General features: G+C 40.3%; 1 protein-coding gene across 4 annotated transcripts in view; it reads right to left on the reverse strand.

Annotated features, from left to right (window-relative positions):
* atat1 (alpha tubulin acetyltransferase 1) overlaps positions 1-14,632 on the reverse strand; it is a 31,672-nt gene that overhangs the window by 6,648 nt on the left and 10,392 nt on the right. For 2 of the 4 annotated variants that reach the window (XM_079287444.1, XM_079287445.1), the window contains exons 5-10: positions 10,605-10,718; positions 8,530-8,631; positions 6,154-6,199; positions 5,641-5,686; positions 3,824-3,898; positions 2,777-2,990 (exon numbers count right to left, since the gene is read on the reverse strand). In XM_079287444.1, the coding sequence (XP_079143570.1) occupies positions 2,777-2,990; positions 3,824-3,898; positions 5,641-5,686; positions 6,154-6,199; positions 8,530-8,631; positions 10,605-10,718 (597 nt within the window). The remainder of the gene's footprint in view (positions 1-2,776; positions 2,991-3,823; positions 3,899-5,640; positions 5,687-6,153; positions 6,200-8,529; positions 8,632-10,604; positions 10,719-14,632) is intronic. The other 2 variants (XM_079287443.1, XM_079287446.1) reach the window with 2 other exon arrangements.

Consider the following 14,632-nt stretch of genomic DNA (forward strand, 5'->3'; position numbering starts at 1 on the left):
GTCAGCGTATGATAAAGGATGCGGTGTGCACATATGCTGCAAATCTGGTGGTTTTAGGACAAATGGTTTAGAAGTTATGTGTATTGATATATAAGCCACGCCCCTAAGAAGTTTGTTTGGTTCATATCTTGTAAACACAAAGGGATATCAAAAAGATTTTGAAACATTACGATGACCTACATCCAATAATGACCCACAGCAAATTTGGTGTCAATCGGACCAAGCGTGTAGGGAGGTGTTTGCAAAAATGTATTTTTCATAAAATTTAAAATTGCGGAAAATTTCGGTTGGCGGAGTTTAGGGGTCTGAGAGTCTTTTTTGTAGATCTAGCGGAATTGGACATGTGTGTTCAATTTCAAGTCAATCGGACATACTGGCCGAGGGGCGTCACCGGTCCAAATGGTAGGGGGCGCTAGAGAGCCATTTCTTTACACACAAATGTGCAACCTATGTCAGATGACTATTTTCACCAGACCTGACAAGTCTGCACAATTTGGTGAGTTTTGGAGTATGGAAAAATACTAAAAAAATGCGCCCAAAGTGTAAAAACAAAAATCAGAAAAAAAAGAACAACAAACAAAAACGTACAATTTCAATAGGGCCTTTGCTGGCCCGACGTTGTCGGTTGCTTGTGTGACAGAAGGCAATCTCACATGTGGAGTTCTGTGGCAGATACTTTAATGGGTTCTAGAAAAGAGCAGAGACAGAGCCATGGTGTTCTCCTCTGCCCAGTGGATCACCACTATGTTTTAACAACAGACTCCTCTTCTTCACGAGTGTGTCTACAGGCGCACTAGTGTCCTGGTGAGGATGCTGTTGCAACACCTTAACCAGGATTCTGGACATTGTGTCTTTTTACAGAACGTAGTAGCTGACATGGTGAAAACTCATACTGGGATTTGAAAACCCAGGATATTCAGAAAATGACCAAAAACAGAATAAGATACTAGTGCACATGTTAACACACTTCATGTCACAGAAACTTCTAAAACAACAGCCATTCCTTTCAAGAGAAGAGTGCCAGTCAGAGGCAGGTCAATGGAAGTCCAGATGAGCTCTATTAAGGGAACTACCGTATGAAGTATGAGCAGACGATGACAGTGAGAGGAGGAGACGGTGTAGATCAAATAAGTAACAGAAGATAAATGGAGTGGAATGGAGAACAAAAGATGAAGGGAAAGAGAGAGAGAGAGACAGCGTTTAGAAAGTTTTCAATCAACTGAAAGACACCAATTTATGAATGGAGCAGAAGATAAATGGCACCAATAGTGATAGAATATTAAATGTGAATGATTTGTGACATCATTTAAATCTGGAAGAGGACTTTAACGACCGTTAGACTGCATTCAGTCACTAGGTATTAGTCTCTTGAACCTCTGACCTCGTGCAGCGACACAGACCTCACTGTGACCCGTTTTCTTCCAATGAAATTGTCTAAAACAAACTATCCACAGTGAGATCTGTGGGTTATCCAGAGACACCGTTTCGGGCTCGAGGGATCGGTAATGTCAAACTAGAGGCTGAGGACGTTCAATGGACGCATGGCTTTCCAGGTATATTGACAATAAGAGGGTTTCTGAGCCGGTTCTACGGCAGAAGTGCCAAAAAATGAAACTAACAGAAATTTTCAAAAGTTTTTAATCCAAATCACAGCATGACATTTTATGCTGTTCCTCAAGTGTGTCAAATAAATGGTACCAACTCAAAACATTGTGGAACAACGTATGAGTCTTACTAGAACATAAGAATGGCCATCATATGTATACTTCCATCAGAACGTGCTTTTACACTTTCACAATATAATGAATGAATTAATATGTGTATTTCTGATTTATGACGAAACATGTCACACACCACTGAGCTCAATTAATCTTCAGGTTCTGAGCTTTCAGATAATGTATACCACTAGCAGGTACACCGCATATATATGCCATATTCTGTGTACCTGCTGTCTCTGAAGAAACAATGTTTTGCTTCTCTGTAGGGTCCTTTCCATAACCACACAGTTATAATAACAACCTGAGCCTGTCAGTGGCAAAAAGTAAAACTTTAAGCAGAAGACCAATTTCAAAAAGTGTCACTTAGATTAGCAACTTCAATTTAATTGCAATGTATTGTCTTGGGACTTGTTTTTGTCTTTAAAATCATCGTTTCGTTATTATTGTGTACACCGTAGCACTGAAATAAGAGTATTGTATACCGTACGGAGAGAATGACTAGAAATTCTACCTGGAACCTGTAACTTTAAAATCTTAATCCACTGAACACGCAGGGGTCTTAACAGATGCTACAGAACAATTGACCCTTCGCTAAGTCCCGCCCTCCAACACAGACTGGCCAATCATAGCACAGCTCCACCCAGCTCTGACCAGTGTCCAACAACTATCCGTCTGCTCCACAGACTCTCATCAGTGTTTTCAGATGTTCCTCATGTTCGGGCCGCTTTAGTGGATTTGGAGCTGGTCATGGTAAACGTTGAGTAATAGTGATACTCGTTTCAAAACGTTACATTTCTACGTCGAATCCTGTGGAGCTAACGTTAGTAGAGTAAGTTAGCACATCATTCACTAGCGTTAGCATGTCTGTGCTGCGCTAGCTACTGAAGGTATACTGAATCTACACATGCTGACCGACACATGCTGACCGACAGACTGAGCCCAACACACTCCCATTCAAATGTCTGAAATGTGGATTTCCATCCTGCAGTTACATGCAATGTTTCTTTGTTAAAAATGTTTAAAAAACATTTTAAAGGCTGTAAATGTTTATTTCTTACCTGCTGCGTCTTGCTCTGCAGGGCTCGATGAGAGGCGACTGTGGGCTCTGGTCCCTGTGGCCCCCAGGGGCAGAAGCTGGGGAGGTGTGAGGGGGCGCCCTGCGGGGGGAGGATCCCACGCTGAGGGAGGGGGAGCACTGGGAGGATCCCGACCGCTGGGGGGAGTGAGGAGGAGCAAACGGCCAAGGACAAGCCCGCTGCTCCTGAAGCACCACTGAACAGGAACAAAGAAAGATATCTAGAGATTTCACAGGCAAACCTGAAAGAACGCTTTGTCTCAACTTGAGAAAAGTGCCAAATGTTGCTCATAACAACTGATAAGATTAGTTTGACATGGCCACCTGGAGTACTCATGAATAAAACACAGGGGCTGTTCTGTGCACAGACGTCATTGCCGACTTACAGAAGAGTACTACAGCAATTTAGTAGTGCACTGCTGCTGGAGGATGAAACCAGATCCCACTTCCTACTATCACGACCATGTCTTTTGTTAAATGCTCACCTCGATGATGTAATGGGGGTAAAGCTCCCCAGAGACACAGAAGACAGTAAACAGATGTTTTAAATTGGTGGGGTGCCCTTTAAAACCAAATCAAAGACAATCATTTAAAGTTAGTTATTACTAATCTACATTATGAACTACAAACTTAGGGAGTTATTGAAGTTCATCATGACCATGTCTACTTAACTATTAAAATATTGTGCCCCATCAGGACTTAAACAAGTAATGCTGTTTTTAGTGTGTTTGGTTTTGAGACACAAACAATCTAAATGTTTCTGTCATATTTAATAGAACTGTATTTGAGATAGACGGTTGGTTCGTTAGACCTGGGCTGACCCTTGTACTTACATTTTGTAATGCAGGGCATCATACATGTGATCTTTGATCTATATGGCATAATAGGAGCACAGGCAGAGCAACTTGGCCTAAATATAATACAGTTTGACTTCCATCTCATGGTAGAAGGCTTAATATAAACTCCCCTCATCAAATACAAACATGACAGTTGAAAATCAGTTTTCATACACCACAGTCACAATGTTCACCTTCTCTCTCCATTAAAGAGTAGGGTTTGATCTCTCCGTCCGGCTTCCTGAGGGGAACTTTTCTCAACTGCGCCGCTGTGGAGGAGAACACACTCAGAACATGATGGGACCTCCCTCCCTCACACACCGTCCTTCAGAAGCTACACCATAACAGTGTTAGAAAGTGATCCAGTGGTGAAGCCTGTGAAAGCTCCAAGAGAGAATCCGCCCCAAAACACAATTCACATACTGGTCTTGAGATCTTCAGCAACTTGAATCAGATCTGGGAACAGGAGCAACATTTCTGTCAACAAAGACGACTTATTGAGAGACAATCGTCTCTTCTGCCATGTGAAATAGTTGCTCTTGCTCACAGTCACTGGAGTAGTTTAAGATGTTTTTGAGGTGGATTTGAATCTTCTTTACTGAGGGGCCTTCGACACAAATGGTTCCAATGATTGGTAGCCTCCATCTGACACCAGCCATATTATTAGAACCAATGTTTCTTACATGTACAATTTGTTTCACACATGCTTTTTGCTTCCTTTCATGCTACCTGGCTCTTATTGGTGTTGAGGAATAACTAACAGTTGGTACAAAACATGTCCATGAGCACCACGCAGTGCAAGACACACTCACCAGCACCGTTAACCTAAGGCAGTATGCAGGTGAGTTATCATTATGAAATAATAATGTATTACTAGTACGATCCATCAACATCAATCATCATGGTGTAGCTGGATTAAAAACACATTTATATCAAGCCATTGAGTCTAAAAGTTTGAATATAATCTCCTTTACTAGAGAAGTAATGTCAAATTTGAGTTTGCACATCATCAAGCTAACTCCTTTAACTATCGCCAAATGTCAGTTTCTATTAAAAAGAACCGTCATGCTACCAGGTAGAGCAGGTAACTCGCTGCCTGAGGAGCAAACAGAGGTACAGAAGTATAAGTAATATTGTTATGTCTTCACTAGTTCTCCTCTCAGCCTTCTTCAACAAACAGCATCCTTTCTCTCCTCTGGAGGGATAAACGTGACCAGTTCAACAGAAGAGGCCAGAAGTCCACAAAGGGCTAACAGTAGCAGGACAGGGAGTGTCAGACAGCGAAGGAGTCCTTAGTTGGCAGAGACTACAGCTAAGAAGTCCGACAGATGAACTCAGAAGAGAGTAAGGGTGGATAATATTATGGAAACCAGAAACCAACTGTTAAGTTGTTAAACTTAGTTAAATCATGAGAGCTTTAGAATTCTAACACGTCAGGACTTCAGCTCTCTTAGCCGCTAAACACAGTGAAGCCTTTTCTATTCTGTCTACAGTCTGTCCTATGTTGTGCTTCAGAAAGAAGCTTCACAACTAGAAAACAGTGCGTGTGTCTGTGTACCACTGGCCTTGTTTTGTAGGCTGTTCTTTCTGTGCATGAATGGCAACCCTTCCTGTTTGGTGCAATACAGCAATACAATCTTTTTGGAGGCTACCTATCTTCTTAGCATGCTCTTATAGTTTACAGGGATCACATTCATGTGGCTCAATGGTAAAAAGCATCAACTGACAGACATTTAGAGACATTGGGGGGTCAGGAACCAGGCGGGTATTGTCTTGTCAGTCAGGGGTCTGTGGGGGTCTACAGGTTGTGGCTCTCTGGGTTCAATATATGGCAAAATACATGACATATATTGGACCTGTATAGGTAGATAAATACAGGTGATAGAGGAACTGACACTGGCTGAGAAACTAAGTGAGACCAAGAGCTTCATACATAGAGTATGGACTTAATTATGGGACAACGGAAGGAGGACGTGATGCTGGGGACGTATGAGAAAAGAAAAGTCCTTACAAACAGCCGTACAGCCCCTGATCCGTCAGAAGAGAGGAGGGCGAGCCTGGGAGAGTTTGATGAAACAAAAGATTTTGGAACTGGAATAAAAGCAGAGCAGCAGTCCTGGGTCGAGAGCCAGCATCTCTAATGAGGAGGACCCTTGTCTTCCACATGGACATGTGCAACAAAAGAACTGATTGTGATGCCAAAAGCAAGAATTCACTGTAAAGCTGTAGCATGCAACATATGTGATGTAGCTGAACTTGACCACAAGTAATTACAAAGGTATGTGGTTGTCATGGCATTGAGCAGCTTCTTTTTCCAGACACATGTAAACTGATTTTGGGTTGAGATAGAATTTCCAAGGAAGCCAGTCAAATACAGGTTCAGCTGGTCGGGACGTCAGGTTTGAACCCACGCACACTTACCTGACCTCAACGCTCATATTACCACAGAGAAGAAAAACTATCACATAACACCTTTCACAACAACAAAAACAAAGCCATGGCATCAGAGTAGTGGAAAAGTTACCTGATCTGTTGAGGAAGAAGCCTTGAAACACCACAAAGTTATTGGCCTGGACAGAATAAAAAGAAAGACAAGATAAGTCAAGGTGCTCATGGTAAAGGTGGCGGTGAGTAATGTTGTTTAAAATAATGCAGGGCATTACACGACGGTGTGTCTGTCTGTAACCCTGTGTTTACATGATCTGAGCTGGTTATACGGCCGTGGATAGCAGTGAGCTTCCTGTGGCTATGAGCATAGAGGCTGAGTCTTTAGGAGCAAGATATGTAGCTTACTAGCTTTTGGATCTTTCAACCACATCTCATGCTTGCTAAGGTGCCGTCAAGTGGAAACAAGTGGCTGGAACTCTAGGCCAACATGTACAAGGAGGGACTGATGAATAAGACCAGAACGAACACGCCTCACTCAATATAGACCGCCAGAAGCACTTCAGACAGCTGTGGCCCTGATGCTGATCCGAGTCCGAAATATTGCTGAGTCTGATCCTTATATGTTCTTAAATGTTGATCTGAAACATTAGCGGAAGCTACTAAACCTGACACAGCTTTTTTTCCACAAGCTATTTGATTCATAAACTGGAGCTCATCATTCAAAACTGTCAAGTTGATCATCTTAAATGTTGATAACGTTTACCTGGTGGAATGACATGAAGCTAATGGGTTTACGAGAGAAGAAGTCTCACTGCCCTTCCAGCGGACCACCATGGGACCCTATTTGTATGGTAGTTAAGTGAAGCGTTTTAATGGAGGGTCTCGGTATCGTTTAACAATGATGCGGGCTACCTCGGCAGGCTTCAAACTCATGCTGCGAGCGGTACCGGGCTGGAAATGTGATAGTAGATGAGGCAACGCTCCAACTTTTATAAAAAATCCACTCTGCGATCCAACCACGATCTCTCCGCCCACCCTCGACTCCGTTCACATGCTCGGACAAACTTTTTTTTAGATCTGGGCAAATTAAAGATGTTGCTTGACTGGAGAAGTTTCTATGCTATGTGGTACTGGGCTATTTAGGTGGATACCTTCAAGGGACAAGCTTTTTTTGATCCCGTGAATTGCGTCATGAATCACTCATATGATGTTCGTCAATATAAAAGATCATGTTGGACGGTAAGCAAATCGTAGTTTGTCGTAAAACCTTTGAGACTGAAAATACGTAATTGAAAAACAACACACCCAAGAGAGGCGTAAGTGACTTCTCTGTCTGAAGCTACGATGCCGGTGTGTTTTGTACTGGGATGTACGTACTCACACACAAACACGGTCTTAAAGATAAGATGACTCATAAGAGGCTTGATAAAACATGTTCAGGTAAGATAACGTCACGTTTGTGTATGGGACAGAGATGCAGTAAACTGAAACCTTCTTGACGTGCAAAATTACCTTTCAAATTGACAAACATCATGATGTGTAATTCATGTCCCAATTCAGACGGGATAACTAACATTGTCTGGAATACACTGCTGGAACAAGAGAACAAGGTTCTTCATAGATCTAGCCTCTTCATTTTGCTCTCAAAGTGCACCACATTGATGCATTTAACTTTCAAATGTACGAAATGCCCTCGGACCCTCCACCAACCATAGTCTCATAAAGTCCTGTGGGAAACCGTGCTTTTTTAAAGTTGTACGTTGTGATAACTCACACGTTATGTTATGAACCCAGACAGGACAGCGTTTGGTTTTCGGACATATCTGGGACTTCCACAACAAGAACAAAGCAGCAGCCGTGGTTATTTCAGCCATGGTGGGTATCTATATGGAGGTTACCCCCCCCCCCCCCCCCGTCCGTCCGTCCGTCCGTCTCTCTGGTGCAGCTAGCACGAGTGACGTGAATAAAAACAACATAAGTAACACAAGGTTTAGTACGCAGCACTAGTCTTCTATGGTACTGTGGACGGTTATCACTCTTACAGCATCGGCTAAACAATGTAAAACCATCTGTTTCAACTTCTTCTTGTCCCATTGGAAAGGCTCGCACATGTTCCCAAGCAGACGTGGATGGATTTTTCTCAGTTTGGGCCTCATCACAGATTCTAATGGAGAAGACTATGCTGAAATCATATCCTTTAGGGTTTCAAGTGATCCCTAAAGAAAATCCCTAAAGTCCATATGATGATTAACAATTCATATTCCATTGATATTGAAGGATGTTGTATGGTTGGTTGTCTGGGTTTGGTATTTGTGTTATGTACCATTCTTTTTGATGGATACATTAAGTGTTTAACTTTAACTTAAGTGTATACATTGAAAATAAAATATGAAAAGACAGTAAGCTCATGTAAGGACAGGGTTAAAGATGTGAAGCTATCTTTTAGCACCTTGGATTGCTAATACTACCGCTTTGTCTTATGGTACACACCCAGAGAAAGTACAGACTGTACCTGAGGAACACTTGGTGTCAGGCAGTAATGCTTTGCCAGGAAAGACAGGAATTTGGGCGAGGGCCTGTCGTAAGCCATCAGAACTGGCTCTAAATTCTTGTGCTGCAGAAGAGAAAGAGAAAACATGCTGTCACTGATAAACAGCACTAAGCTATGAACTATGATCATCATCTGTACTGCAGGTGGCAGATAACTGGTTTTACAATATGTTTCTCTCAACAACGTTGTTAAAGACTAACTAAACCCCAGAGTTTTAGCTAAAGTGCCTCAAACCTTGAAATTCAAAATGCAAAACGTATCAACATGGGTAGAGATGGGGGGCTAAGACACAACCAGTCATGTCTATTGTCAGCTCATTTTCCATAACCACTGTAGCATTACAGTCACAGCACTGAAGAGGCCTTTTCTCTCTTTTCTTGAAATTAAGACATCATCCCATTACAAACTCGGGTAAATCAGTTTTATTGACTGATTCTCTGGTGATAGCAATGTGCTTTAAGCTGTGACATGAGTGTGTGGATGAAGCATTACGTTTTTCAATTTTTCATGTAGCGGCTGTTAGTTAGCGAGCTAGCTTGCTAATTCCACCTCATGCTACAGTCACAGAACATAATGGTCTACTTTACTTTAACATGGAGCTGGACTTTACTGTTTTCAGCTTACCATTCATTGAAGCGGTTACCTTTTGAATTAGCTGATGTTAATCACTAGTGTTTATGCTAATCTCTAGCATGCTGACTGTTGTTGTGATTATGGTTAGTTAACTTCTGTAAAGGGCATGTTATCGTGAGAAATACAGTACACACTCATAAACATTTGTGAATTTGAGTTTACATGCAAGGCTGGGATATGTGTATTCATTGTATTCATAAATACCCATATATAGTTTGAGGTTTAATTAGTCTTTAAAGTTATTTCGGGCATCCCGGGTTCCTGAAGTCCCAATCCTTTTCTGCATCAACAATGTAGGTGACAGAGAACTTTCAAAGTAAGGATGAACATGAGCACGGGTTTGAAAGATCAGTACTAAAGACCAAGATCAGTACTAAAGATCAGTACTAAAGATCAGTACTAAAGACCAAGATCAGTACGAAAGAGCAGTACTAAAGACCAAGATCAGTACTAAAGAGCAGTAGTAAAGAGCAGTACTAAAGACCAAGATCAGTACTAAAGAGCAGTAGTAAAGAGCAGTACTAAAGACCATGATCAGTACTAAAGACCAAGATCAGTACTAAAGAGCAGTAGTAAAGAGCAGTACTAAAGACCAAGATCAGTACTAAAGATCAGTAGTAAAGAGCAGTAGTAAAGAGCAGTACTAAAGACCAAGATCAGTACTAAAGAGCAGTACTAAAGATCAAGATCAGCACTAAAGACCAGTACTAAAGACCAAGATCAGTACTAAAGACCAGTATTAAAGATCAAGATCAGTACTAAAGACCAGTACTGAAGATCAAGATCAGTACTAAAGACCAAGATCAGTACTAAAGATCAGTACTAAAGATCAAGATCAGTACTAAAGACAAAGATCAGTACTAAAGACCAAGATCAGTACTAAAGACCAAGATCAGTACTAAAGACCAAGATCAGTACTAAAGACCAGTACTAAATATCAAGATCAGTACTAAAGATCAGTACTAAAGATCAAGATCAGTACTAAAGATCAAGATCAGTACTAAAGACCAGTACTAAAGATCAAGATCAGTACTAAAGACCAAGATCAGTACTAAAGATCAGTACTAAAGATCAAGATCAGTACTAAAGACAAAGATCAGTACTAAAGACCAAGATCAGTACTAAAGATCAGTACTAAAGACCAAGATCAGTACTAAAGATCAGTACTAAAGATCAAGATCAGTACTAAAGATCAGTACTAAAGATCAAGATCAGTACTAAAGATCAGTACTAAAGATCAGTACTAAAGATCAAGATCAGTACTAAATATCAGTACTTTCACATATCTACACAGCTAGCTGCGTAAAGTGGGTATTACTGTTTTGACATAGCACTTGAGGGGCCCTACAGACTCCTCTTTTATATGCTGAGGAACACTAGAGACAGAGAGAGGAATGTTTCACCTGCAACATGAAGTCAAACAGCTCCAGCCCGTAGCCATGTCGCTGAAAGTTCTCTGCGATGTAGAAATCCAGAACACACAGTGGCTCTGCCTCTATGTGCACACCCTGTCGGTCCTGTGGAGGAAATATAACCAGTTAACCTGAACAGCTGATGAAGCAAATTCATATCGACATATAATCAGTGAAGGATGTGGAATTATAGCTGGACTGAGAAGTCAGAAATGAAGAGAATTAAAGAAAACTAGAAAATGCATTTCCTGCTGAAAATGCGTTGGAATGCTGAAAGCTGAAATGAATCTCAAAATCATTGCTGAAAATAGATATCCAATTTTAAAAAAATTGCAAAAAGCTTAATAATTCAAAAAGTTGAAAGATTACAAATATGAAGTTATATCACACCTCTCCTGAAAGAGCTGAACAGTTTGATATTCGAACGGTTTCTGTAGCTTAAAAGAATTCCAGCGGTAGTGATATTTGTTGTAGTAGTAGTAGAAGTTGTAGTAGAAGTATTATTAGCAGTATAAGTATTAGTAGCATTTGAATAAGTACTAGCTGTAGCAGTAGTGATATTTGTAGTAGCAGTAGTAGTAGAAGTTGTAGTCGAAGTATTAGTAATTAGAAGAAGTAGTAGAAGTAGTAGTATCAGTAGTCGTAGTAATAGCTGTAGTAGTGGTCGTAGTATTTTATATAACAGTAGTAGTAGTATAATAAGTAGTAGTAGTAATAGTAAAGTCAGTTTTTGAAGTAGCAGTAGCAGTCGTACTAATAGCTGTAGTAGTATTAGTACTGGTAGTAGCAGGAATAGCAGTTGTGGTATAAGTAATAATAGTAGTGGTAGTGGTAGTAATAGCAGTAGTGGTAGTAATAATATTTATGGTAGCAGTAATAGCAGTAGCAGTAGTAGTAATAGTAGCAACAGCAAAAGTTGAAGTAGTAGTAGTAGTAGTAATACTAGAAATATTAGCAGTAGTAGTAGTTGTCGCAGTATGAGTAAGAGCATTCATTTTTTCAACAAAAAAGCCTAATTTTGAGTTTAATGTTTAAATACAGTTAATCCATGAGGCTTTTATTTTGAAAGGGTGGGGCTGGGTGGGGGAGGGAGGGGGAAAGGAGACATAATCATAATGTTTGACACAACAGAGGTTATTAAATGACAGGCTTCATCACAAGCAGTTCAGTTAGAATTCACTCTCTGGGGCTTTTATTTTGAAATGGGGTGTGGGGGAGAAGGGGAGAGGAGACAGAATCATAATGTTAGATAAACACAAACCGGTTATTAAATGACAGGCTCATCACAAGCATTTCAGTTAGGATTCATTCTGTGGGGCTTTTATTTAAAAATGGCGTGTGTGTGTGTGTGTGTGTGTGGGGTGGAGGAGGGGGGAAAGACCTCTAAAGATCCCTAAGACCTGAAAGACTGTATGAGAGAGACACAGAGAGAGAGAGGGAGGGGAGTGTATGTGCGCATGTGTCTGTGAGTCTGTGTGTTTATCAACATCAGTAATTGGCTCAATCGCAAACACCTGTGTAACTGAAGCCATTACATGGAGATAAAACAGGGAAACACCTCTCAAACAAATCATCAAAACTCCCATAACCATAGCTCCTATTGCTCCGATATTAATAATTGAGAGGGAGGATGACTTGAGAAACAGATCTTGTAAAAATTGTGTCTGTAGTGTAAATAATGTGGCTTAACTGGCGATCTAGAAATGGGGTACCGTGTTCTGTGGAAGATGTTTTTGAAGCAAAATTTAACATTGGTCTCTATGGAGCAGAAAGTTGGTTTTCCTCTCAATTAACGGCTTCTGTGTCAAATGTGGAAATCTGTGGGATTCCACAGTAATTTTTCTACGAAAGGACAAGATTAGCTACTTCTACATCCAGAAATTATGCATGAAGAGTGAAGATTGTGGACACAGTGGCAAAATACAAATGTTTTTTTCACAAGAATCTCAAGCTGCTCTTCACTCTAGCGGTGACATCACGCACTCTAAGCTGCGCAATACACACCCATTATAAAGTCAGAAAAGGGCTGAAAAATCATAAAAGTTAAATTGCTGCAGTTCAAAAAGTTTAAAAGATATCAAAAAGCTGAATCATGTTGGCAATAGTTGAGGGTTTTCTCAACATTTGAAAGTTGAAATGGTGTCTGTAGCTGAAAGTATGAGGAAGTTGAAGGATTTGAAAGTTGAAGAAGTTTAAGAGAATTTGTAAATATTCTCCATAGAGATCCCATTCAAAAAAAAGTTGCTAAAACCTTAATAATTCAAAAAGTTTAAAGGTTAGAAATAGAAAAAGTCATAGCAGAGATGAGCTGAAGGAGCTGAACATTTTGATAGTGGAACGGTTTCTGTAGCTTAAAAAATGAAGAAGACGAGTTGCAACGAAAAATGGGGGGACGGAAGAAATAGTGGAATGAGAAAAAGAGAGATACATAGAGAGAGAAGAGCAAAGGAATGAGAGACAGAAAGATACAGAGGAGAGAGACAGACAGACAGACAGACAGAGAGAGAATGTTGAAGCCCGAAAGCATTTAAACTGCACTGCTGAAAACCCTTCTCGTTGAAATGTCTAACTATGGTGTCTGTAGCTGAAAGTATGAGGAAGAAGAAGGCTTTGGAAGTTGAAAAAGTTTAACAGGATTTGAAGATTTTCTCCATAGAGATCCCATTCATAAAAATTGCAAATAGCTTAATATTTCAAAGAATTTAAAGATTACAAATATGAAGAGTAATTTCACCCCTGTCCTGAAAGAGCTGAACATTTTGATATTCGAACAATTTCTGTGACTTAAAAAATGTCAGCAGTAGTGATATTTGTAGTAGTAGTAGTAGAAGTCGTAGTTGTAGTAGAAGTATCATTAGGAGTAGAAGTATTAGTATTTAGAAGAAGTATTAGTATTTAGAAGAAGTAGTAGCCTAGTATCAGTAGTAGTAGTAATAGCTGTAGTAGTGGTCGTAGTATTTAATATAACAGTAGTAGTAGTAGTAAAAGTAATGGCAGTATTTGAAGTAGCAGTAGTAGTAGTAGTACTAGTAGCAGTCGTTCTAATAGCTGTAATAGTATTAGTACTGGTAGTAGCATGAATAGCAGTAGTAGCAGTTGTAGTATAAGTAATAGTAGTAGTGGTAGTAATAGCAGTAGTGGTAGTAATAATATTGATGGTAGCAGTAATAGCACTGGTAATAGTAGCAACAGCAAAAGTTGTAGTAGAAGTAGTAGCAGCAGTAGTAGTAGTAATACTCGAAATATTAGCAGCAGTAGTAGTTGTCGCAGTATTTGTAAGAGCATTCATTATTTCAACAAAACAGCCTAATTTTGAGCTTAATGTTTACATACAGTTAATCCATGGGGCTTTTATTTGGAAAGGGTGGGGCTGGGTGGGGGAGGGAGGGGAGAGGAGACATAATCATAATGTTTGACACACATAAACAGAGGTTATTAAATGACAGGCTTCATCACAAGCAGTTCAGTTAGAATTCACTCTCTGGGGCTTTTATTTTGAAATGGGGTGTGGGGGAGAAGGGGAGAGGAGACATTATCATAATGTTTGACACACATAAACAGAGGTTATTAAATGACAGGCTCATCACAAGCATTTCAGTTAGGATTCATTCTGTGGGGCTTTTATTTAAAAATGGCGTGTGTGTGTGTGTGGGGGGGGGGGGTGGAGGAGGGTGGAAAGACCTCTAAGAGAGAGAGAGAGAGAGCGAGAAGAAAGAATGAGTGAGAGAGAGAGAGCGAGAAGAAAGAATGAGTGAGTGAGTGAGTGAGAGAGAAGAAAGAATGAGTGAGTGAGCGAGAGAGAGAGAAAAGAAAGAATGAGTGAGCGAGAGAGAGAGAAAAGAAAGAATGAGTGAGTGAGAGAGAGAGAAAAGAAAGAATGAGTGAGAGAGAGAGAGAAGAAAGAATGAGTGAGAGAGAGAGAGAGAAGAAAGAATGAGTGAGAGAGAGACAGAAAGAAAGAGAGAGCGAGAAGAAAGAATGAGTGAGAGAGAGAGAGAGAGAGAGGGAAGAAAGAATGA

This window comes from Melanostigma gelatinosum (genome assembly GCF_949748355.1).
Source record: "Melanostigma gelatinosum genome assembly, chromosome: 17".
Taxonomy (NCBI): domain Eukaryota; kingdom Metazoa; phylum Chordata; class Actinopteri; order Perciformes; family Zoarcidae; genus Melanostigma; species Melanostigma gelatinosum.